At 40.3% G+C, this 23,472-nt stretch overlaps 1 protein-coding gene across 14 annotated transcripts in view; it reads left to right on the top strand.

Moving 5' to 3' along the window:
* Positions 1–23,472, top strand: part of UBE3D (ubiquitin protein ligase E3D) — a 187,800-nt gene that overhangs the window by 118,801 nt on the left and 45,527 nt on the right. For 5 of the 14 annotated variants that reach the window (XR_010158088.1, XM_016955915.4, XM_063813230.1 and 2 more), the window contains one exon: positions 1,959–2,608. The exons of the other annotated variants lie outside the window; for them this stretch is intronic. Coding sequence is in view for 4 of the 5 variants with exons in the window: in XM_016955915.4 (XP_016811404.1) it covers positions 1,959–2,003 (45 nt within the window). In the remaining variant the exon portion in view is untranslated. Of the gene's footprint in view, positions 1–1,958; positions 2,609–23,472 lie in introns of those variants that run through there. 14 annotated transcript variants of the gene reach the window in all.

Here is a 23,472-nt window from a genome sequence, read left to right as displayed (position 1 = left end):
ACCCTGCTTGCATAAACAAACAAGCAAAAAGAAAACTAATAAAAACTCTGCACTTTAACTTTGTCCCCCACTTTTTAATTAACTTTTTAATTTTTGTTGTTTCTGTTTATATCTTATTGTACTATGTCTTGAAAAGTTGTTGTAGTTATTTTTGATTGGTTAATCTTTTAGTCTTTCTACTTAAGAGTAGTTTACATACCACAGTTACAGTGTTATAATAGTCTGTATTTTTCTGTGTACTTATTCTTGCTGGTGAGTTTTGTACCTTCAGATGATGTCTTATTGCTCATGAACATTCTTTGCTTTGTGATTGAAGTCCTCTCTTTAGCATTTCTTCAAGGACAGGTCTGGTGTTGAAATTCCTCAGTTGTTGTTTGTCTGGGAAAGTCTTTATTTCTTCTTTGTGTTTGAAGGATATTTTCTCCAGATATACTACTCTAGGGTAAATTTTTTTTTTCCTTCAGCATTTTAAATAGGTCATGCCACTCTCTCCTGGCCTGTAAGGTTTCCACTGAAAAGTCTGCTGCTACGTGTATTGGATCTCCATTGTATGTTATTTGTTACTTTTCTGTTGGTGCTTTTAGGCTCCTTTCTTTATCCTTGACCTTTGGAAGTTTGATTATTAAATGCCCTGAGGTACTCATCTGTGGGTTAAATCTGGTTGGTTTTCTGTAACCTTCTTGTACTTGGATATTGATATCTTTCTCTAGGTTTGGGAAGTTCTCTGTTATTATCCCTTTGAATATACTTACTTCCCTTATCTCTTTCTCTGCCTCCTCTTTAAGGCCTGTAACTCTTAAATTTGCCCCTTGGAGGCTATTTTCTAGATCTTGTATGTATGCTTCATTCTTTCATTATTCTTTTTGCTTTTATCTCCTTTGACTGTGTATTTTCAAATAGCCCACTAATTCTTCTGCTTAATCAATTCTCCTATTAAGAGACTCTGATTCAATCTTTAGTGTGTAAGTTGCATTTTTCTACTCCAGAACTTCTTCTTGATTCTTTTTAATTAGTTCAATCTATTTGTTAAATTTATCTGATAACATTCTGAATTCCTTCTCTGTGTTATCTTAAATCTCACTGAATTTCCTCAACACAGCTATTTTGCATTGTCTGTCTAAAAAGTCACATACCTTTCTTTCTCCACCAGGATTGATCGCTGGTGCCTCATTTAGTTTGTTTGGTGAGGTCATGTTTTTCTGGATGGTCTTCATGTTTATTGATGCTTGTCAGTATCTGGGCATGGATATTGAAAAGTTAGGTATTTATTGTAGTCTTCACATCATGGGCTTGTTTTTACCCGTCCTTCTTGGGAAGGCTTTCCAGGCATTCAAAAGGACTTGGGTGTTGTGATCTAAGTCATATCTGCATTAGGAGACTGAAGCCTAGTAATTGTGTTATTCTTGGAGACTCATAGACTCATACTGGCATGATGGTCTTAAATAAGATCCAGAATACTTCTCTGGATTACCTGGCAGACTCTTCACTTCCCTTACTTTCTTCTAAACAAATGGAGTCAGTCAGTCTCTCTTTCTCCCTCTTTTTCTCTCTCCCTTTCTGTCTGTCTATCTGTCTCTGTGCTGAGCCACCTGGGGCTGAGGTGACACAATCACCCCTGTGGCCACCATCACAAAGACTGCTCTGGGTCAGACCTGAAGCCAGCACATCCCTGAGTCTCACCCAGTGTCCACTGTAACCAATACTTGGCCAACACCTATGTTTGCTCAAGGCCCTAGGGCTCTACTATCAGCAGTTGGTAAAGCCAGCCAGCCTTGTGTTCTTCCCTTCAGGGTGGCAATTTCCTCCAGCCACTGGGTGGGTCTAGGGATGCCATCTGAGAGCTACGGGCTAGAGTTAAAAACCTTAGCAGTCTACTTGGCATTCTATTCTAATGTGGCTTAGCTGGTCCTTGAACCATGATAAACAGTCCTTCCCACTCTTCCCTCCCCTTTCCACAGGCAGAAGAGCTTCACTCCATGACCACAACCACCAAAAACCCATAGGGAGTACTGCCAAGCTACCGCTGATGTTCACATGAGGCCCGAGGGCACTTCAGTCAACTTGTGGTGAATTCTGCCAGACTGGGACTCACCCTTCAGGGCAGTGGGCTCCCCTTTGGCTCAGGACAGATCGAGAAATGCTGTCTAAAAACCAAGTCCTGGACTCAGGGACCAAAGAACCTGCTTTGTGCTCTACCCAACTGTGACCAAGCTAGTACCTAAAGTGCAAGACAAAGTCCCCTTTACTTTTCCCTTTGCTTTCCTCAAGCAAAAGGAGTTTCTCACCATAGCCATCACAGCTTCAAATGTGTTGTGTCTCAGCTGAAGTCAGCAACTCTCAGAATCTCACCCAAGGCCCACAGCTCACTACCTGGGTATCACTACTGGTTATTCAGGGCCCAGGGGCTCTTTAGTCATCAGGTGATAGGCTTTGCCTGGACTGGGTCCTTCCCTTTATGGCAACAGATTCCCTTCTGGTCCAGGATATGTCTACAAATGTCATCCAGGAGCTAGGGCCTGGAATGGGGCCTCACAACCCTGATCAGTTCTCTGTCCTACTGTGGCCGAGCTAGTATTCAAGATTCAAAATAAAAATCCTCTTTACTCTTCCCTCTCCTCTCTTCAAGTGAAAGGAAGGGGTCTCTTTTGGAGTTGTGTTGCCTAGAGTTGGGGGAGGGGTGGCACAAGCACTCCCTTAGCTGCCCCAGCTAGTGTCTCAGTAGGTTGCATCACCCCCAAGTCCACTTGCTCCAAGCCCAGCTCAGCATTAAGACTTGCAGTCTCTGTGATCTAGGTTGTTTCAAGTTTTTTTATGGCCCCAGAGCACTTCAGCCCACAGTAACAAAGCTTGACCGAACTCAAGTTCCCACCACTGGGATGGGCAATTCCCTTCTGGCTAGGGTTGATCTGCATGCTCCCTGCTTGTGTGGGCATCAGCTGAGTTCCACTTGGTTTTGCTTTCCACTGTAACCAGGAAGCACTGAGTTTAATGTGAAGTCTCATATTCACTGCACTCTCCCCCTTCAAGAGCACAGATTTCTCTGAGCTGTGCAGCTGCTGTGGGGGAATGGGAGAGGGGTGGCATTGACAATTCAAGACTGTTTCCTATTCTTTTCAGTGATATGAAGTTAAAATCAGATACCATGAGTCCTTACCTGATTTTTAGTTCTTTTTTTGTTGTTGTTGTTTGTTTTTTGTTTTGAGACAGGGTCTCGCTCTGTCACCCAGGTTGTAGTGTAGTGGTGCGATCTCAGCTCACTGCAACCTCCACCTTCTGGGCCCAAGCAGTCCTCCCAACTCAGCCTCCCGAGTAGCTGGGACTACAGGTACATGCCACCATGCCCAGCTAATTTTTGTATTTTTAGTGGACATGGGGTTTCACCATGTTGCCCAGGGTGGTCTTGAATTCCTGGGCCCAAGCAATTCTCCCGCATCAGCTTCAAAAGTGCTAGGATTACGGGCATGAGCCACCGTGCCCGGCTGAGTTTTGGTTCTTAAGAAGGTGCTTTTTTGTGTGTAGATAGTTGTCAAATTTGCTTTCTCTGTCAGGGGGACAGTGGATAGGGTATTCTATCCCGCCATCTTGCTTCAACCCTCCAAATCAATCTAACTCCCATTTTTAAAAAGTAAGTAAAGGTGAAAAAAGTAAGTAAAGTGGGCAAGTATAATTATTTAACTACCAAAATGTGAGGCTGTGTTTTAAATATTGGTCTTCTAATTGTGACTCTATTATTTATTCCACCTCATGACAGATACATCAAAGTAAATGCCAGATGGTCCTGTTCGACAGTCTTCTGTCTTGTATAACTTATTTTTACCATGTGGCAGCAACAATATCTCTTTCACTAATGTCATCCTTTAGAGAACAACAGCCTTCAAACATGGGAGCAGTGTGAGAAATATTCTCAAGCATTACGGATCGTGGCAAATAAGTGGAGTGTTATCAAATTACAGAGTTCTGTATATGTTGTATAGTTTAATCATATGGTGAAAATATGTCGGAAAGAATAAATAAAAAGCTTTATGGACTTTATTACCACCTGATAATTAGGGTTGATCAGGGATATTTCCTGTTCTAGAGGGACTTAGAGGGACTTGAAATCATATGCTGTTCTGTGGTGAAGGGCGACGTAATTGAAGCATCTTGAATATGAGACCCACATACTATTCTAGACAAGGAAATTCTCCATTGCTTGTTACTTATCTGTAATTTGATTTTGACTTTAAGAAACTCACTGATACTTAAAATTTTCATCTTTTTCATGATGTAAAAATCATATATTTCACTTCACAATTATTCAGATGTTAATAGTTTTATAATTATCTCACTCAGCTAGTGTTTTACTACCTGTCAATATCTGTATCAAAAGAAAAGAAAACAAAATAACATGAAAATTAGATTTAGTCATTTTGCCATTTATTGGCACCTCAGGTGAAAAGCTTTGATGATATAGAAGTTTAAAGTTGTGGTTTAAACTTAATGTATTAGTTCATTCTCATGCTGCTATGATTAAATACCCGAGACTAAGTAATTATAAAGAAAAGAGGTTTAATTGACTCACAGTTCAGCATGATTTAGGAGGCCTCAGGAAACTTACAATCATGGCAGAAGGCAACTCTTCACAGGGCAGCAGGAAAGAGAATGAGTGCAAGCAGGGGGAAATGCCAGATGCTTATAAAATCATCAGATCTCATGAGACTCACTCACTGTCATGAGAGCAGCATGGGGGAAACTGCCCCCATGATCCAGTTACCTCCACCTGGTCCTGTCCTTGACACATGAGGATTATGGGAATTACAATTCAAGGTGAGATTTGGGTGGGGACAAAGAGCCAAACCATACCATTTTGCCCCTGGTCCCTCCCAAATCTCATGTCCTCACATTTCAAAACACAATCATGCCCTTCCAACGTCCCCTAGAGTCTTAACCCATTCTAGCATTAACCCAAAAGTCAAATTCCAAAGTCTCATCTGAGACAAGGCAAGTCCCTTCCGCCTGTGAGCCTGTAAAATCAAAAGCAAGTCAGTTACTTCCTAGATACAGTGGGGTTACAGGCATTAGGTAAATACACCCATTCCACAGGGGAGAAATTGGCCAAAACAAAGGGGCTACAGGCCCCATGTAAGTCTGAAATCCAATAGGGCAGTCATTAAATCTTAAAGTTCCAAACTGATCTCCTTTGACTCCATGTTTCACATTCAGGTCATGCTGAGGCAAGAGGTGAGCTCCGATGCTTTGGGCAGCTCTGCCCCTGTGGCTTTGCAGGGTACAGCCCCCCTCCTGGCTGCTTTCATGGGCTGGTGTTGAGTGTCTGTGCAGGTGCACAGTGCAAGCTGTCGGTGGAGCTACCATTCTGTGGTCTGGTTGACGGTGGCCCTCTTCTCACAGCTCCACTAGGCAGTGTCCCAGTGGGTACTCTGTGCGGGGGCTCAGACCCCACATTTCTGCTCCTCACTGCCCTAGCAGAGGTTCTCCGTAAGGGCTCTGTGCCTGCGGCAACTTCTGCCTGGACATCCAGGCATTTCCATACATCCTCTGAAATCTAGGTGGAGCTTCCCAAACTTCAATTCTTGACAACTGTGCACTCACAGGGCCAATACCACATGTAAGCCACCAGGGCTTGGGGCTTGCACCCTTTGAAACAATGACCTGAGCTGTACGTTGGCCCCTTTTAGCCATGGCTGGAACTGAAAATAGGCAGTGGCTGGGATGCAGGCCTGGGCCTGGCCCACAAAACCATTTTTTCCTCCTAGCACTCTGGGCCTGTGATGGGAGGGGCTGCCCTGAAGGTCTCTGACATGCCCTGGAGACATTTTTCCCATTGTCTTGGTGATTAACATTCTGCTCATTGTATCTTATGCAAATTTCTGTAGCCAGCTTGCATTTTTTCCCAGAAAATGGGTTTTTGTTTTCCATCACATTGTCAGGCTGCAAATTTTCCAATCTTTTATGCTCTGCTTCCCCTTTAAATATAAGTTCCGATTTCAGATCATATCTCTCAAAGTTCCACAGATCTCTAGGACAGGGGCAAAATGCCTCCAGTCTCTTTGCTAAAACATAGCAAGAGTGACCTTTCTATTCCAGTTCCCAACAAGTTTCTTATCTCCATCTGAGACCACCTCAGCCTGGACTTCATTCTTCATATCACTATCAGCATGTTGGTCAAAACCATTCAATAATCTCTAGGAAGTTCCAAACTTTCTCACATCTTCCTGTCTTCCTCTGAGCCCTCCAAACTGTTCCAACCTCTGCCCGTTTCCCAGTTCCAAAGTCACTTCCACGTTTTGGGTATATTTATAGCAGCACCCCACTCTACTGGTACCAGTTTACTATATTAGTCCTTTCTTGCTGCTATAAAGAACTCCCTGAGACTGGGCAGTTTATAAAGAGGTTTAATTAACTCACAGTTCTGTATGGCTTGGGATGCCTCAGGACACTTACAATCATGGCAGAAGGTACCTCTTCACAGGGCAGGAGGAGAGAGAATGAGTGCCAACAGGGGAAATGCCAGATGCTTATAAAACTATCAGATCTCATGAGAACTCACTCACTATCACGAGAGCAGCATGAGGGAAGCTGCCCCCATAATCTGATTACCTCCACCTAGTCCTGCCCCTGATGCATGGGGATTCTGGGGATTACAATTCAAAGGGAGATTTGGGTGGGGACACAGAGCCAAACTGTATTACTGAAGAACTTAAAAAATAATAATATAATAACTTATAGGGGCTCCTAGAAATAGATAGACAGAGGCCTGGGAATTTTACAGGTAAGTAGCAACAATGGGCTATAGAGAAGAGGAAGTGAACTTTTTATCTCTGCACTCTTTTTTTTCTATATACTTTCAAACATTGTACTACATAAATGACCTCATCTGTTATATTCCACTTTCATCTCTGGGTGAATTATAGCCATTATTTTTTTTTAAGTAATGTTTTCCCCTAATTATATATATAAAATAAAACCTTTTATCATAAAAAAATTGGAAAATTCATAAAAATATAAAGAAAATTAAGATCACTGGGAGTAACCAGTATTGACATTTTAAAGTAATTGTTTGTTATTTTTTTGGAGATAGTCTTGCTCTGTCACCCAGGATAGAGTGCAGTGGCACGATCTCAGCTCATTGCAACCTCCGCCTCTTGGGTTCAAGCAATTCTCCTGCCTCAGCCTCCTAAGTAGCTGAGATTGCAGACGCCACACCCGGCTAATTTTTGTGTTTTTAATAGAGATGGGGTTTCACCGTATTGGCCAGGCTCGTCTTGAACTCCTGACCTCAAGTCATCCACCTGCCTCGGCCTCCCAAATTGCTGGGATTACAGGTGTGAACCACCGTGCACGGCCATTTTAGAGTAATTCTTATTAGTCCTATTTTTAATATCTGCTTATACACGCACACACAAATATATATATTAATATAAAATTGGGTTCATTGAAGATGCTGGCTGGGGCACAGTACTGACAATACTCTACTCTTTCCTCTGTTTCATCTCCTGGCATGAAGACATATACTTTTCCCAAGAGACTATCAATGGGCCTTGGGGACATTATATATGAGGGTCTCAGGGTCCTGTTATTAGCTGAGAGTGGGTAGGGAAGAAGGGTGTGAGTGATTCCACATGTCAAAGGGCTTCTGCAGATGTAGTCATGAAGCAGACAGACCTGAACCAAGATGGGCAGGCACTCCCTAGAATTTTCACTCAGCACTTGTGGTAATCCACGTGTGCATCCCAGGGAACTGAGATGGGAGTGGTGTTGGCACCCTCGGGTCCCTGGATGTGTCCACTATTTTTCCTTTCCTGCTAATGCCTTTGTCCTCAGTGTGCAAAGATAATCAGGAGTTGAGTGCTAGTCATTGTATTTAGGAACTTCGTTCTCAAAGGTAGTGATTACTGTCCTATTTTCCATCTCTCTCCTCAAAACAATTTCTGAGAATTGCCTCAGCAATTTGGATGTGAAAGATGTTGCCATCTTCATTCCTTTTTGCCCTGCAGGGCGTTCTGTGGTCTGGGGAAATAAGCAGGTATTCTTAGTTGAATACAGTTCTCTAATCTGAATTGTCTCATCCTCTGCCTCCTTTCATTTTGGACTCTCCTTTTTGCCATACTCCAGAGAGAATGTGGAGGATGGGGCCAGGCAGACAGCCTGGAGGTTAACCAGAAATTTAGTCAGATCCACGTTGCTGCCACATCACATCTTTCAAAAGGCCGATTCCCTACCCAGATACCTGCCACGTGACCTGCCCCTCAAACATTTCTGTCCCTACCAAGGAGTTGAGGTTGTGGGCAAAGCTGGACAGTTTCTGTGCTTTCTGTAGCACTTGGTAGGGGAGGTCTGATGGGACTTAGGATGCTCTGCCCTTTGCTTTATTGAGAGAAGCAGGGATGATGTATAGCTTACTAAGTCTATAATTATGTTTCTTGTTTTGTTTGGTTGTGTTTAGTAAGTTAATTTTTTCCTGATTCTAAAGGAAATACCATCATGTATCACTTAATGATAGAGATACATTCTGAGAAACATGTCATGAGGCATCACAGAGAATGTCATAGAGTGCAGTTACACAAACCTGGATGGGCTGGGACAGACACAAACCTAGATGGGCTGGGACAGTCTACTACACACCTAGGCTATGTGGTATGTCCCATTGCTCCTAGGCTGCAAGCCTATATGGCACTGTACTGAATACTGTAGGCAATGGTAATACAATGGTAAGTATTTGTGTATCAAAATATATCTAAACATAGAAAAGGTACAGTAAAAATATGGTACAAAAGATAAAAAGTGGTGTACTCATATAGGGCAGCTCCATTATAATCTTATGAGACTACTGTTGTACATGTGGTCCCTTGTTGATCAGACATCATTATGCAGCTCATGACTGTATGTACCCACGATAGACAATGTGGTATGGGTTTTTCATTAGCAAAACAATACATATTTTTACTTTTAGCAAACTAAAAATATAGAATCTTAAAATTGAACCAATGGCTACCTAGCCCAATTCAGTCCATCTGTCCTTCATGGTGGGGAGAGAAGGCCTAGGGGCAAGGCCTGGCAGGCTCTGGGCAGCCTTTGTGATTTGAGAGCACTCACCTTCTCTTACCTCAGTATCTGTAACACAGAAATGGGGATAAGGAGAACTGGAAGACAGATAGGGTTTGTCTAATTCTGTGATGACATTATTATGAATGGTACTCGTTCTTTTTTTTTTTTTTTAATAGACAGGGTGTCCAGTCTCACTCGGTCACCCTGGCTGGAGTGTGGAGTGTAGTAGCACGATCGTAGCTCACTGCAGCCTCGAACTGCTGAGTTCAAGCAATCCTCTTGCCTCAGCCTCCCATGTAGCTGGGATTATAGGTGCATGCCACCACACCAGACTATGGTGCTAGTTCTTAAATGTCAGTATACATGGGAAGCTTGTTTAAAATTTAGATTTCTTAGTGATCTAAGAAATCAGAGTCCTAGCCAGAGAGATTCCGATTCAATAGCCCTGAAGTAGAGCCCAAAAATCTGCATTAACAAGCATCCAAAAGTGTGTATGATAGGGAATTTCAAGAACGAAAACTGTAAGAAACACGTGATAAGAGAATATACACCAACTAAAGTGAGAAATGAAAGAATTTTAATTATAACAACATCTAGTCACAGGTCCAAATAGCTTAATTATTTTCCTCTTTTCTTCACTGCTCCTTATTAACCTGCACTTAACACAGTCTGTATTGCACTAAACTGAATAGTTGTCATGAAGTTTGTGTTTTTTTATTTTCCTTCTCTCTTTACCCTCAGATGCTTTGTAGAATCCTGGTGTTACCTCTGTCACTCCTCTTTCTGCCATTGGTGTGAACACCCGGCATCCCCACATCTCCTGATATCCGGGCTTCTTGCTTTTCTCAGGGATGTGCAGCCTCTGTAGTCCTCTCTCTCATGGCACGTCTGATGTGGTAGGACAGTCGCTCACGCTGATGTCAGACACTCAAGATCTAGTCTGGACTGCTGACCCTCTTCTAGGCAGATAACCCTCTATGGATCCCAGTTTTGTTATCTATGGGATGAAGGGTTGGGTTAAATTACATATGTAAGTGTTTTTAAAGTTCGTTTAAAGTAGAGGCACAGAGTCATTTTTGTCTGTTCCCAGCTGTTCCTAATTTATTCACCCAGTCTGCGTAATATAACTGTATTCCTTAAATGTTATAGAACCTTATTTCTTGTGAACATCCTAGAAGTGTTAAACTGAGGAAAAATATAAAGTCAGATTACATAGGGTTGTTGTGTGTGTGTGCGCGCGCGCACACGCCCGTGTGCTCTCCTAGAGGATGGAGTTGATGCCGTAAGACCTCCCTAACAGCTGCCAGGAAGGGACAGGAATGATGGGGTTAGGGTGCCATCTGGCCCTTGGCTCTTCCTGCCTCTGAGACATAGGTAACTCTTTCATGTGGAGGCTAGTAAAGGAAGAACCCTGTCCGAAGGGCTGTTTGTCACCGAAACTTGAAATGTTCTCTGACAGCCCGTAATTTCCCCCCTTTCGTCTTCCTTCTCTACCCTCCCTTAGACTTTTTGCACTTTCGGCTTCCCCTTTTATTTTTCATTCTGGTTCTTGGTGCACATTGAAACATTTATGGCTTAGGTATTTTTCAGTGATTTTGTCTTTGTATTTTACTTATAAATATAGTTACTCCAAGAAAGGTTTCTAAAATGTGAGCCTCTTCTGTTGCCTGGAGCTGCTACCGAGAGGACTTCGTTCTTTCCCACACACTGAGCATGGCTGTGTTCAGTCAAGTGGTGGGTCTTACTTCCTTGGAAAGGAGGCTAAAGATATGTGTCTGCTTTTAGAAACAAAGTGGGATCAAGATTGAAATAACTGAGCTTGCTTCACTCATGGAGGGAGCTGCTGTGTTGTTCTCAGGAGCTTTTTTTGTGTGTTTTTGTTTTTGTTGTTTGTTTGTTTTGTTTTGTTTTGTTAGAAGGGGGAAACAACAGCCTGGGGAGGATGTCAGCCTTCAAGGGAATGTAGTTTGGAAGGTGAAACTGTTCTCAAGCCTCCATTGAGAACCTCTTGTGAGCCCTCCTGGTAGTGAGTAATCATTTCAGCAAAGTGAGAATATTTAGAATAGAAGAGGTATTGGGGGATCTTTTCTAGTCTAAATGGGAATAAGCCAAAGGAAGCATGGGAAACAAGAATGAAATTATTTTATTGTCCCTTTGGTCCTCGCTCTTATAGACCTCATCTATGGAGCAGTAAAGAAAAGAGCCTGCAGTGGAGGTGGAAGATATGATTGGGCTCCTTCATGACTGTTATGAAACCAGCAACCAGCGTGACTGGACCTAAGTCACTTTCCCTGTCTATACCCTAGTGTTTTCATTCCTCCTGGGCTAAACTGATTCTAACTTCTAGTAGTTGAAAGTTTCACAGAAGTGTAAGAGCTTGTGGGTTAAACTAGCCTGAAAAAGAAAAATTATCATCCAGTTTGCCCTTCTCTGAGATTAGCACATTGCTTCTTTGGGGGTTGGAGGTTGGAAGTGATGGTCACAAACCAAGTGATCATGTCTGGGCAGCAGGGAAGGGGCTTCAATTAGGGGCTTAATGCAATTAGCATCAACAGTTGGCTTTCAGAAATTTAAGACAGTGTGATTAATCCATAGCATACAAAGGTTGTCTGGTATATAGTCCAAAGCTGTGATAACAGAGCACAGACTAAATTGGCAGAATAATGTTTCAGTGCTGGCTCCTTTTCTTGACTCTTTAGAACTGAATGCAGTACTTCATTAAAAAAAAAAAACAAAAACTTGTATGTGTCCATAGTCTCTATATTTCTGGTTCTCTTCCTGCTGGTAGTAAATTATTGTTTTCTTCTGATTTAACTTCAGCTTGAAAATCATTTGTAAAGGCAATAAATATTTGAGACATTGATCATTTGAACCATCAGCTGCTTTTCATTGAGTCCCCAAAATATGCTAATGTTTTTAGCAGAAATCAGAGCACTTAAAATAGAAGGCTTTGTTCTTGGTATTTTTATTTTAAATAGCAGAGTTAAATCTGTTTATATTACATTTTTGTTTCACTAATGTAGTTAGACTTACGTCTACAATCTTTGGCAGGGGCAGGATGGAATATATCTAGGATTTTCTAGCAGAGACTAAATTGTTCAGTATATTTACCTTTTTTAAACAAGCAAAGACCTTACCATTGTTTTTTTTTACCACCTCTAGGCACATTCCACCCTCTCATCCCACATTTCCCCATGACTATTATCTATTATTTTTCCTGGTTCCACTTAAAAACACAAAAATCCATTATTTTAAATATTTTCATGTTCATTACCTAATACATATAATTGTCAGGCTTTTTTTTTTTTCTTGCATCTCACTTCCTGTAGTATTCCTGTCACTGATAGTTTGTGAATGGGAAACTCTCTTAGTCTTTGTACATCTGGAAATGTCTTCATTTTGTTCACAGTCTTTAGTGATGGCTAAGCTAAGTATAGAATTCTATACCTCTTTTCGCTTTGAAGATCTATCACTCATTGCCTGCTGACATCTATTTTTGTTGATAAGACAGCTGTTGTAAGACTATTTGCTATTTCTTTGAAGATAAACTGTCTCCTTTCTTTTTCCTGCTGGCCTGTAAGATTTTATCTTCATGCTTGATATACTATAGATTTACAGTGATGTCTTCAGTGTGGAGTTTTAAAAACTTATTCTACGTAGTACTCTGAGAATACATGTAAGAACTCCTGTCTTTAAGTAGTTCTATAAAATGATCAGCTATTATATATTAAATTTCCATTATCCCCACCCCCATTTCCTCATTCTGACCTTCTATTAGACATATATTGGTGATGTAGTTTGAATATTTGTCCCCATCCAAATCTTATGTTGAATTTTAATCCAAGATTTTGGAGGTGGGTGGGGCCTGGTGGGAGGCTCTTTGGGTCACAGGGGTGTATCTCTCATGAATGGCATGGGCTATCTCCTTGGTGATAAGTGAGCTCTCGCTCTGAGTTCACACAAGATCTGCTAGTTTAAAAGTGTGTGGCACCCCCACCCCTCTCTCTTGCTTGCTCTGCTTTCTCCATGTGATGAGCCTGCTTCCCCTTCACCTTCTGCTATGATTGTAAGCTTCCTGAAGACTCCCTAGAAGCCAAGCAGATGCCAGCACCATGCTTCCTATAAAGCCTGCAGAACCATGAGCCAGTTAAACCTCTCTTATTTATAAATTACCCAGTCTTAGATATTTCTCTATAGCAATGCAAGAATGGCCTAATACTATTAGAGTCATTCTTGCATTCTCCTTGCCTATTCTCCTTGTCTCTTAACTGTTTTTTCATATATATATATATATATATATATATATGATTTGTAAATACACACTCATACTTATTTTTATCTCAGAGCTGTATCAGAATAAATTCCTCAGTACTAGATCTTCCAGTTCACTCATTCTGTTGTTTATCTCCACTATTGAGTTCTATTTCAGTGGCTATATATTTTCATTTCCAAGGTATCACATTTTAAAAATCTCTATGAAGATATTAACATAGCCTATAAATATTCTTAGTTGGTTCTGTTATTTTATTTTTTTCTGAAAGTGCTTATTCTTCTACTTGTTAATTTTGTGGCTAAATTAGATGTCTTCATGTGTTTTGGAATTTTGATTTGCAAGCTCACCTTGTTTAACAACTGTTTTCTCCTCCTTACTCCTTCCCACAACTTGCCCCACCCCCATGGTAGTTTTGCAGCTGCTTCTGCATCTATGTCTGTGTTTTTCTATTTCTCTAGATGAGAAGCCCCATGTAAGTCGTAACTTGCAGCATTTGTCAGCAACAATTTTCTTTGGTTTCCTTTCATAAACATCATGCAGTCTAAGTCCAGCCCCTCTGTTAAAAAATTAAAATAACAGAACAAAGTAAAAAGATTTACAAGCTGTGTTTAATGTCCTCATTGTATTAGTCCATTCTCACACTGCTATAAAGAACTGCCTTAGGCTGGATAATTTATAAAGAAAAGAGGTTTAATTGACTTACAGTTCCATGTGGCTGGGGAGGCCTCAGGAAATTTATAATCATGGTGGAAGGGGAAGCAAGGCATGTCTTACATGGCGGTGGGTGAGAGAGAGTGTGTGAAGGAGAAGCTGTGAAACACTTATAAAACCATCAGATCTTTGGAGAACTCACCCACTGTCAAGAGAACAGCATGGGGGAAACGGCACCCAGGATTCAATCACCTCCTACCAGGACACTCCCTCAACACTTGGGGATTATGGGGATTACAATTTGAGCTGAGATTTGGGTGAGGACACAGAGCCAGACCATATCACTCATAATGATTTTTTTTAATTTGATACCTTGGAAATGAAAAGACCTTAACTTTAGCCCCACTAGGCAGTTCCGTGGCTTTAGTTCTGCCTCCACACTGTGTGCTTCTGGTCCATGGAAATGCTTAGCTTGTTTTCTGAGTATAGCTATGAGTTGGAATTCTCTCATTTTATATTTTATCTGTCATTGCCTGATATTTGAAGAAGGCAAAGACTTTTAGTGTAATCTTTGGCTCTCTATGATTTAACCTTTGTTTTCATTTCGTATCTGTAGAAGGAAAATAACAACTGCCCTTCCCATCTGTGAAAGCACTTTGTAAGTAAAAAAGGCAAGTTGTGGCCATTTGTATAGTTAATGTAATTGGTATCACATTTTACCACTACACTCTACCTATGGAGTCAAGGATGTTCAGGATGAGTGGGTGGCATGCTAGGGGAATGAAATACCTTAGATCGTAATAGACTTAAACATCCCTAAAGTTGTCTGCTAAATGTTGTCAGTGGTTTAGTCCACAAATTGCAGAGTGCTTTCTACAGATAAATGGATTGTGACTGTATATTTACTTTTAGAGTTGCATGCAATGAAAATGAAATTGTTTTTCATGACAGTAAAGCTGGCTCACTATTCACTGGATTATTCCGTTTTTCTTAACTCTATTGTGTTGGTATCCAGAACCTATCTTGCCATTTGCTGCTTAGGAGCTTTATAAAATCTGTCTAAACTAAAGATGCATTTGCTCTGGATATAAAAGAGTTTATTAAACTTTGTCTTTCAGGTGCTTATCACCATCATTGCATAATGTTGAAGGCCTAGAGAGTCATACTGTGAAGGTGATGCCTTTTATCAGTGTTATAAACCATTTTGTTTGTATCTTCCCCCACCCCCCAAAAAAACCCAAATCTGCTTGGTCAGGTGGCGGGAATCAACAAGAGAAGCCACTGCCTGAATTTGACCCTGGATACACAAAATTAAAGGTTTTCCCCTCTCATACTGTCACATTCTTTATAACAGACAACTAGAGCCCTGCTTTTCTCTTTTAGCTATGTTTCATTAATTGAAAAGTTGTGTTCCTCTCTCTCTCCATGCTCTAGCACGTCCCCTGGTGTCTAAAAATGCTCCATACACATTTCCTGGTAGCAGAAAACAATGGCAATTGGGTAGTAATCAGTCTCCCAAACTAAAAACAAAAAACAACTTTCCAATTAGGAAAACACTGCACAAAGCCACACCCTTAGCATTACTTATAGGCAGAGAATACAAAAATACAAATAGCTGTGTATAAATAGGGAAAAAACATAAGTAAGTTCCAGTGTTCAGTTCCTCACACTTCTTCCACACTTCCATTCATGGCAGGCTTCATGGAGGGCAAAGCAGACCAAGAAAAACTGTGAAAACAGAAAAGATAGGCTAGTGACAGTGCCTAAGGGTGATTTGGAATCGCCACCAGAAAGATTAAATTTAACCTGAAGTTTAAAATGCTGGGAAAATGACCAAGCAGATCACAGCATGGAGTATAAGGAAGGGATTTTAAGGTCACATGATTTAAAAAGCCAAAGGCCATATAGGACCAGATACACCATTTAATGATACACCATTTTATAGGACCAGATACTATTTAAATGGACAATCATCATTAAAAAGGATAGGTATCATTTAATGGGTCAGTCTTCCCAAGCATTGTTTCCAGTGAAACTACTCTATATGATACTGTAGTGGTGGATATGTGTCATCATATGTATTAGTCTGTTCTCATGCTGCTAATAAAGACATACCCGAGAGTAGGTAATTTATAAAGAAAAGAGGTTTAATTGACTCACAGTTCAGCATGACTTAGGAGGCCTCAGGAAACTTACAATCATTGTGAAAGGGGAAGTGAACACATGTCACATGGTGACAGCAAGGAGAAGAATGAGAGTGAAGGAGGTAGGAGAAGCCCCTTATAAAACCATTTTATCTCATGAGAACTCACTCACTATCAGGAGACAGCATGAGAGTAACCGCCCCCATGATTCAATTACCTCACACCAGGTCCCTCCCACGACATGTGGAGATTATGGTAACTACAATTCAAGATGAGATTTCAGTGAGGACACAGCCAGACTATATCTTTTCACCCCAGCCCCTCCCAGATCTCATGTACTTACATTTCAAAACCCAATCCGAGTCCAAAGACTCATCTGAGATAAGGCAAGTCTTCTCTGCCTATGAGCCTGTAAAATTAAAAGCAAGTTAGTTACTTCCTAGATACAATGAGTATACAGGCTTTGGGTAAATACACCCATTCCAAATGGGAGAAGTTGACCAAAACAAAGGGGCTGCAGGCTCCATGCAAGTCTGAAATCCAATAGGGCATTTATTAAACCTTAAAGTTCCAAAATGATCTCCTTTGACTCCATGTCTCACATCCAGGTCATGCTGATGCAAGAGGTGGGCTCCCATGGCTTTGGGCAGCTCTGTCCCTGTGGCTTTGCAGGGTACAGCCCCCCTCCTGGCTGCTTTCCTGGGCTGGTGTTGAGTGTCTGTGGCTTTTCCAGGTGCACAGTGCAAGCTGTCAGTGGATCTACCATTCTGGGTCTGGTTGACAGTGGCCCTTTTCTCACAGCTCCACCAGGTGGTGCCCCAGTGGGGACTCTGGGTCGGGGCTCCGACCCCACATTTCCCTCCCACACTGCCCTAGCAGAAGTTCTCCATGAGGGCTCCACCCCTGCAGCAAACTTCTGCCTGGATTTCCAGGCACTTCCATATATCCTCTGAATCAAGGCAGAGGTTCGCAAAGTTCAATTCTTGACTTCTGTGTACCCACAGGCCTAACACCATGTGTAAGCCACCAAGGCTTGGGGCTTGCACCTTCTGAAGCCACAACCTGAGCTGTACCTTGGCCCATTTTAGCCATGACTGGAGCAGCTAGGATGCGGGGCACCAAATCCCTAGGCTGCACATAGCAGGGCAGCCCTGGGCCTGGCCCACGAAACCATTTTTTCCTCCTAGGCCTCCAGGCCTGTAATGGGAGGGACTGCCATGAAAGTCTCTGGCATGCCCTAGAGAAATTTTCCCCATTGTCTTGGTGATTAATATTCATCTCCTTGTTTCTCATGCAAATTTCTGCAGTGGGCTCGAATTTCTTCCCAGAAAATGAGTTTTTCTTTTATACTGCACTGTCAGGCTGCAAATTTTTAAAACTTTTATGCTCTGCTTCCTGTTAAACACTTTGCCACTTAGAAATTTCTTCCGCTAGATACCCTAATCATATCTCTCAACTTCAAAGTTCCACAGATCTCTAAGGCAGGGGCAAAATGCTGCCAGTCTCTTTGCATAGCAAGAGTGACCTTTCTACTCCAGTTACCAAGAAGTTCCTCATCTTCATCTGAGACCACCTCAGCCTGGACTTCATTGTCCATATCACTATCAGCATTTTGGTCAAAGCCATTCAACAAGTCTCTAGTTTCCCATATCTTTCTGTCTTCTGAGCCCTCCAAGTCTCTAGGAAGTTCCAGACTTCCCACATTTTCCTGTCTTCTTCTGAGCCTGCCAAACTATTCCAACCTCTGCCTGTTACCCAGTTCCAAAGTCACTTCCATGTTTTTGGGTATCTTTACAGCAGCGCCCCACTACCCAGTACCAATCTACTGTATTAATTCATTCTCATGCTGCTAATAAAGACATATCTGAGACTGGATATTTATAAAAGAAAGAGGTTTAGTGGACTCACAGTTCAGCATGACTGGGGAGGCCTCAGGAAATGCACAGTAGTGGCAAAAGGGGAAATGGAACATGTGCTTCTTCACATGGTGGCAGCAAGGAGAAGAATTAGAGTAAAGGGTGGGAGAAGCCACTTATAAAACCATCAGATTTCATGAAAACTCACTATCACAAGAACAGCATGAGGGTCACCACCCCCATTATTCAGTTACTTCCCACTGGGTGCCTCCTATGATACATGGGGATTATGGGAACTAAAGATGAGATTTTGGTGGGGATGCAGCCAAACCATATCATCATGCATTTGTCCAAACCCATAGAATGTACACCACTAAGAGTGAACAGTAATGTAAACTGTGGACTTTGAGTGATAAGGATGTGTCAGTGTAGGCTCATCAGTTGTAATAAATGTACTGCTCTGTGGTGGATATTGATGATGTGGGAGGCTATACATGTGTGGATACAGAGAGAATATGGGAATTCTATGCACCTTCCTTTCAATTTTGCTGTGTGCTTTAAAAAAACAGTCTATTTCTTAAAAATAGCATAATTTCTGGAGAAGAAAAAAGCAAAAAGAAGAGAAGGGCTTTTTAGCAACTGGATGAAGAAGGAGAAAAGAACAAAGGGGGGAAGCTTAGAATTATGTAAGAGAATCACAGAATCAGAGGACTCACTCCCCACCCCCCCAACCAGAACAAACACACCAACAAAAAAACCCACTAAAGTACTTAGACTTTGCTAGACTGACAGAAAAGGGCATCTTTAGAAAGAGGAATTTTTCAAAACACTTTAATCTCATAAAAATGAACAAAATGAAATTAAAATCAATAAAGAAATTTTGCAAAAAATAGGAAATCTTCAGTAAGAGAAAGCCCTTAATTTGTTCCTTAATTGTCAAAAAAGCTTAGCAAAAATTACAGTTTTTCAAAACACAATTAAGTGACCCTTTCCCCACAAAAGTCTTAGTTCCATGGTAAAACCGAGAATTTTATTATAGGTCAGTGTTGATCTCCATCAGATGTGATTAGGGCCCACAGTTATGTAAGACAAACATGGCTGTTGAAGAGCCACTCCTATGAATAAGAAAGTCCTTATTCTTTCTTATTGGACTGGATGTGGACTGGATGGATATCTTATGTTTACCCGAAGAAAGATTTGTTATTTTTATGATTTTGATGATGATGTTTCTACATCCTTGGATTTAGATCATACAATCAAGCAAGAATCATAGTAGCCATAGTTTTATTTTGGTCGCTATGTGGTTCTTTTGGAATTATGTTTGAAATAATTATGTTTGAAATTATAATGCAGAATAATTGATTAAGGTGTTTTTTGTCACTTCTGTATAAAGTTGGGACTAGGTTTTGTTATCCATATCTTTGTTAGAATAGTATTTCCATAAGACAGCCAAATTTATATTACTTCACCTAACTACAGCTATTTTCCCTAGAAGAACATAACTTACCATATGGACAGAGACTGCTGCTGTTTGGATTCCCATGGATATCTTTATCCAGCATTTTGTCAGAATGGAAATTGCCTTATACATAATCTGAAATAATTGAAATAATTGGAAGTATAATGAGAGCCAACATTTAGAAGCTCCCTTGTGCTTCTTTCTACTCTGCAAATAAAATGATCACTGAATGCATTCATGTTTTAAAATTTAAGCAGACTTGGTAAATGAATCTTGTTTTCTAAATGTGCAGAGGGGCTAATATAAGGTGGTTGGTGTCCCTGAAACAGATGTTAAAAGATCTTTTTAAGCTTCTCAATACATTTGCAAATTTACCATGATGAAGTGGCAATTTGCAGTGTAGAGCTCATTACAGAAATCAGGAAATAGTTGAAATGTATTTTTTAAAATTAATCATATTATTGCCTATTCCTGTGCTTTTTTATAATACATACAACAACATTAATAATGTTCTTAGAAGTCCCTGAGAGACTTGTTGGCTTGTTTTATTTTTAGTGGTTGACAGGAATTGACTTTAAAATGAAAGCCATTCATATGCGGTTCCTGGGATCCATTTTAGCATCTGACCAAATTTTGCATATTTTTGTAGCAGTTTTAGGTTCACAGAAAAATTAGGAGGAAGATTCAGAGATTCTCATATACCCCTTACCTCTACTTAGGGATAACTTCCCTCATTACAACATCCCTCACCAGATTGGTACATTTGTTACAGTTGATGAACCTACATTGACACATTCTTACCACCTAAAGTCCATAGTTTACATTAGGGTTCACTGTTGGCATTGTATATTTTATGACTTTGAAAAAATATATAATGATGTATGTACCAACATAGTATCATACAGAGTAGTTTCACTCTCCCTAAGAATACTCTGTGCTCTACCTGTTCATGCCTTCCTCCCCCCACAACTACTGGCACCGACTGATCTTAATACTGTCCGTATAGTTTTGCTTTTTTCCAGAATGGCATTTGTCTGTGTTCACAGATGCCATGATTGTCTTATTTAGAAAATCCTGAAGAATTAAAAAAAAAAAAACCCTCCCAAACTAATAAGTGATTATAACAAGATTGTAGGATACAAAGTTAATATACAAAAGCCAATTGCCTTCCTACATACCAGCAATGGATAAGTGAAATTTGAAATTAAAAACAGTACCTTTTACATTAGCCCCCCAAATGTGAAATATGTAGATATAAATCTAGGAAAATATGTATAAGATCTCTTTGAAGAAAATTGTAAAACTCTGATGAAAGAAATCAAAGAACTAAATAAATGGAGAGATATTCCGTGTTCATGGAAAGGAAGACTACATGTGGTCAGGATGTCACTTCTTTCTAACTCTAGATTCCCAATCCATAGATTCCATGCAATCCCAATGAAAATCTGAGCAAGTAATTTTGTGTACATTGGCAAACTGATTCTAAAGTTTATATGGAGAGGCAAAATACCCCAACTAGCCAACACAATATTGAAGGAGGAACAAAGTTAGAGGACTGACACTACCCTACTTTAAGACTTACTATAAAGCTACAGTAATCACCACCAGTGTGGTATTGGTGGGGGGGGGAAAAAAAAAGACAAATAGATCAATGGAACAGAATAGAAAGCCCAGAAATGGACCCGCAAAAATATGGTCAACTGATCTTTGACAGAGAAGCAAAAGCATTTCAACAGAGAAAAGTTAGTCTTTTTAATGAATGATGTTGGAACAACTGGACATCCACATACAAAAACAATGAATCTAGATACAGACTTTACACCCTTTACAAAAATCAATTCAGAATGGATCACAGACCTCAATGTAAAATACCAAACAAACCCTTCGAAGATAATGTAGAAGAAATTCTAGATGGCCTAGCATCTGATGATGACTTTTTAGATACAGTGCAAAGGCATACCCCATGAAATAAAGAATTGATAAGCTGGACTTCATTAAAATAAAAATTTCTGCTTTGCAAAAGACACTATAGAGAATAAAAAGAAAAGCCACAGACTGGGAGAAAAGAAAACAACCTGATTTTAAAATGGACAAAGACCTTAAGAAGCATGTCACTAAAGAAGATATACAGAGAGCAAATAAACATATGAAAAGATACTACACATCACATGTCATCAGGAAAATGCAAATTAAAACAACAGTGAGAAACTACCACACACCTATTAGAATGGCCATAATCCAGAATACTGACAACACCAAATGCTGGTGGAGCAATAGAAATGCTCATTGATTGCTGGGAAGAATGCAAAATGATACAGCCACTTTAGAAAACAGGTTGGCAATTTCTTAGAAAACTTAACATACTCTTACCATATCATCAATACCAAAGGTGCTCAAACTTATTTCCACACAGAAACCTGCACAGGGATGTTTATAGCAGCTTTATTCATAATTGCCAAAACTTGCAAGCAACCAACAGTCTCTTCTATAGGTGAATGGATAAACTATGATACATACAGACAATGGAATATTACTCAGTACTAAAAAGAAATAGCTGTCAAACTAGGAAAAGACACAGAGGAAACTTAAATGCATATTACTAGGTGAAAAAAGCCAGTCTAAAGAGGCTACATACTATATGGTACCAACTATATGACATTCTTTTTCACTTTTTATCTGGATTCCACTCCATTTTACCTTCAAGTTTAGAAGTCACAGTCAGGTGAATTGAAAGGGGCTTGAGTAAAGCAAGCTGGGGTTTCCTTCTTTAGGAAATATTTTTGAAAGATGATCATTAGATCATTGTTTTTATATCCTCTATTGAGTAAGGGAGGTGGGGAGATTTTTTAATAAGATTTTAGACTATAGAGCTAGAAATGTGGGGATTTGAATACTGGTTCTATCATGTACTTAACCACCTGTGTGACCTTGGGAAGGTTTTTTTCTACCTAAATGAGCATTTAGTCTTTACTTAGTAGGAACAAAGTATAGAACCAAGGAATGGAATATTATTTATTTAATATTTTGGTAATTTTGTGGGGTATTTATTGTTACTCCTCATATTTTAGAGGCTGACTCTGTCATCATTCCCCCTATTGGTCAGGGGTTCTTAAAAGCAACAAAATCCTCTCTGGCTAGTTTGAGCAGAAGCAGGATTTTAGTGAAGGATATTGGGCAGTTAAGCATGCAGCCAAGAACAGAGCCCAACATGCCATCCAGATTGCTTTTAAGAAAATATCACTACATTATTTACACAGGTGACTCTACCCAGATGTCCTCAGAAAGACAGATACTTCCCTTCCATGATCACCACAGGATAGGATGGATTCCCCCTGTTTCCTCCTCAGGTTACTTATATCTGAAGCTAATCCTGAGCCGAGTGTCTAATCATAGAGTCTCATCACGTGCTGCTGTTCTGGCTTCACAGGAAGGTTGAAGAAACAAGTTTTCTGGCTTTTGACTTAAAGAAGTAGGGTCAGTAAGGAAGGAAATTCCTCAGACATTTTGAAAAAGTGCTGTGTAGGCAGAAAATATGACAGTACTCCAAGGACATTTTTGTTTCAGTAGATGGCTTCATAAAGATAGAAATATGTTCAAATTAAAAGGAAGGTGACTGGTTTATATTCCTTCTTTGAATCATTATTTTATTGTTAAGGTAGACTTTGCTTACAGATATATCTGTATCACTTGCCTTTATCATTCACTTTTTTGTACCTATATACAGGAACAAAACTATTTGAGGCTAGCATTGCAATGGGGGACCATGGCTGGAGACTGTCTCTCTTTGAACATTATGCAAGACAGGTTGCAGATTGTCAGCTTGCTATGTTAATACTATTGGGAAATATCAATCTGTAGGGGCATATGCAACTGCAACATAGCTGAATGAATTTGTGACTCAGAAGTGAGCTCATTTAGGCCCAGCAGATATGATGAACAATAAAGATGAGGTTCCATATCTTAGGAAAAGCATGACCAGAAAGCCAACAAAGATTCTAATAGAGTTTTTAGTTAGGTTCAGTCAAAGGAAGGATAATGTTTACT

This window comes from Pan troglodytes, chromosome 5 (genome assembly GCF_028858775.2).
Source record: "Pan troglodytes isolate AG18354 chromosome 5, NHGRI_mPanTro3-v2.0_pri, whole genome shotgun sequence".
Classification (NCBI taxonomy): Eukaryota; Metazoa; Chordata; class Mammalia; order Primates; family Hominidae; genus Pan; species Pan troglodytes.
The sequence above is the reverse complement of the archived record's forward strand: the minus strand, read 5'-3'. Positions and strand labels throughout refer to the sequence as shown.